The 3,030-nt window shown below is 35.6% G+C and overlaps 1 protein-coding gene across 1 annotated transcript; it reads left to right on the top strand.

The window, feature by feature from the left end:
• The first annotated feature begins 1,596 nt into the window (after positions 1 to 1,596).
• Positions 1,597 to 2,391, top strand: LOC140919192 (uncharacterized). Its single transcript, XM_073364762.1, has one exon. The coding sequence runs from the start codon at positions 1,597 to 1,599 to the stop codon at positions 2,389 to 2,391; it is 795 nt and encodes a 264-aa protein (XP_073220863.1).
• Positions 2,392 to 3,030: the final 639 nt, after the last annotated feature.

Raw genomic sequence — 3,030 nt, 5'->3', positions numbered from 1 at the left:
ATCTTGTGCCTCCAATAAGTTCATTTGTGTCATTGGATGAACATTTAGGTCGTTTGCATCCTCCCTAGCCTTATTCTTGTCCAACTAGGGTTCTGAACCAATCTTGTGTATCCAATAGGTGTCTTTGTGTCATTGGATGATCACTTAGTTCATTTTCATCCTCACCAGGCTTATTCTTGTCCAATTAAGGTTTTTAACCAAGGAAGAAAGCCGAGAGGATATTCAAGGTCTTGGAAATCCAATGACAAGAGCAAGGTCAAAGAAGGCGAAAGATGTTCTAAATAACTTGATAACCACTTTATTTGAAGCAAGTACAACTCATGAAGAATTGAAGCCCAAGATAGTCAATTGCTTAACCCAAATTGAAGAAGTTATGGAATGAAGGCGGCATCTATGTGTTATCAAATTTTAATACTAGGTTCAATTAAAGTAATACACTGAATTAATAAGAAATTTGGTTGTAACTGTAAAAATTTCAGTTGGGCCAAATTTAGAGAAATTTTTAGGAGTTGCCATTATAAAAGGCAAACCTTTATTTTTTTTAGGGCAGATTTTGAATTTTATTTTTGTGAGGCTTTGCTCTCTAGATTTCTTGAAAGAATTCATCTTGAACTTATCAAGGTTGTTAATCCTTGTGGCGTTCTTGTTGGCTTATCAATCCCTAAATTGTGGCGCCATTTTGTTCATGGTTTCTTTTCTGAATAATCATTTTGAGTTTCCTTTACATCAAACCCTAATACTCCAATTCTATCAATGTTCGTGTTCAGTAACCTGCGTTCATAACTCGAGTTCTATATACTTGTTTCTGGTGATTCAACAGCCTAATTCGTGTTTCAGAATGTCATCTTTCACCTCGTTTTGGAATTGCTCGATTCAAAGTTTCGTTGCGCTGTTTATCGCATTCTCCAACTATACGCTTTTTTTGGCTCCATTCTGTAAGTTTCTGACCTAAAACGATCCTTAAATTGAACCATGACTAATAGGATCATATCATTTTGTACCAGAGATTGTCTCTATGTTTGGAATTGTGGAAAATTTTTTTTATGCATTTTTTTTGTGAAACTTAAATGGTTGGTTGTGTTGTGTTGTTGAATTGGTGTTCTTAGTTAATAGGTGTGTTGCTGCTACTTGAAAAAAATACAAAAAAAAAATACAAACAAAAAAAGAAAAAAAAAATACAAAAAAATAGTATTGTTAAAAGTAGTGCACACTACCTGTTTGACAAAATTCCTTAGATTAATTTTCCAATCACATTACTACTGCTTTGTGTTACTCTAAATTCTTCATACTGATTTTTGGGTTCAAATATTAAAGTTCTTGTTGATTCAATTAAGAAATTGAAGAGAGCAATTGAGTGGAAAAAGGCAAGAGGGATTCATTATAAATAAAAAAAAGCCAAATTGAGTGAAACACGAGTGACAAAGTCAAGAGTGTAAACACGTGAGCTGTGTGGTGAGATCCTTTATTTTTTTCCACTTTACTTGTTTCCTTTTTTTTTTTGTTTAACATATGACAGGAATAGGTGGTGATGATAGCCCTCCTCCAGGAGGAAACAACAAATTGTTAGTGGAGACTGTAACGACTCAAATGTAAAGAATGTTGAGGGAACACGCTGAAGATTTACATGCTAGAATTGAACAGTTAGAAAATCAAGAAAATCATGGTGATGACAGAGGTAGAAGGAGGAGAAGAGAAGTTGAAGGTGGTGGTAGAGGAGATAGAATTGAGGGAGTGAAGCTTAAAATACCATCATTTCAAGGAAAAAGTGATCTGGCGGCCTACCTTGAGTGGGAGATGAAAATTAAACAACTATTTTCATGCAATAATTACACAGCAGAGAAGAAGGTAAGGGTGGCAGCCATGGAATTTACTGATTATGCACTCATTTGGTGGGACCAATTACAAAAAGAAAGGGTGAGGTGTGAAGAACCAATGGTGGATACTTGGGTGGAGATGAAGAGGTTAATGCAGAAGAGGTTTGTTCCTTCTATGTATCATAGAGACCTTCACAATAAGCTTCAAAGGCTCACACAAGGTAGCAAATGTGTGGATGATTATTATAAGGAGATGGAGGTGTGCTTAATTAGGGCAATTATTAGTGAAGATAGGGAAGCTTCTATGGCACGTTTCTTACAGGGGTTGAATAGTGATATAAGTGATGTTGTGGAATTACAAAATTATGTGGAGTTGGAGTACTCGGTGCATCAAGCTACTAAGGTAGAACAACCACTGAAAATAAAAGCTGTCAGAAAGAATTTTTCTAACTTTAACTCCTATAGTTGGAAGGATAGAAATAAGAAGGAGGGAAGTACTTCTTCGAACACATCCATGGTTGCACCTCAGAGAATTCAAAATAAATTCAATGATGCTCCTAAGAAAACAAAAAGTTAGTGAAATTAAATGTTTCAAATGCTTGGGAAAAGGTCACATAGCTTAGGATGAATCCAAAATGAGAGAGAAAAGAAAAAAAGAGAGAAAAGAAAAAAATAGTCAAAAAAAAGAGGGAAAAGAAAAAGAGAATGAAAAGAAAGAGAGAAAAACACAAAATTTGTTCATAAAAGAAAAAGAGGTTAAAAAGGCTATGCAATTAAAAAAGCCAATGCTATTGCTTTTAAGCAAGGAGAGTGACTTAAAGGTTGCAGATCTAACCAATTCTTTTCCTAGTGAAGTTGTTTCTTTGTTGCAGGATTTTGAAGATGTAATTCCCAAAGAGGTTCCTCAAGGCCTACCACCTATAAGAGGTATAGAACATCAAATTGATCTCATTCCAGGTGTTTCATTGCCCAACAGGCCAGCATATAGAGCTAACCCCCAAGAGACCCAAGAAATCCAAAGGCAAGTTGAAGACTTGATGCAAAAGGGATGGGTGCAAGAGAGCTTAAGTCCATGTGCAGTACCCGTTATTCTTGTACCTAAGAAAGATGGAACTTGGAGGATGTGCACCGATTGTAGAGCCATCAATAATATCACGGTAAAGTATAGACATCCCATTCCTAGATTAGATGATTTGTTGGATGAATTGCATGGTGC

The sequence above is a fragment of the Cicer arietinum genome, unplaced genomic scaffold (assembly GCF_000331145.2).
Source record: "Cicer arietinum cultivar CDC Frontier isolate Library 1 unplaced genomic scaffold, Cicar.CDCFrontier_v2.0 Ca_scaffold_5784_v2.0, whole genome shotgun sequence".
Taxonomy (NCBI): Eukaryota; Viridiplantae; Streptophyta; class Magnoliopsida; order Fabales; family Fabaceae; genus Cicer; species Cicer arietinum.
Note: the sequence above shows the minus strand (reverse complement) of the source record. Positions and strands in the feature narration are given on the sequence as shown.

Excerpts from the sequence above, each read along its gene's own strand:
- LOC140919192 (XM_073364762.1), top strand. The coding sequence starts at position 1,597 with ATGTTGAGGGAACACGCTGAAGATTTACATGCTAGAATTGAACAGTTA.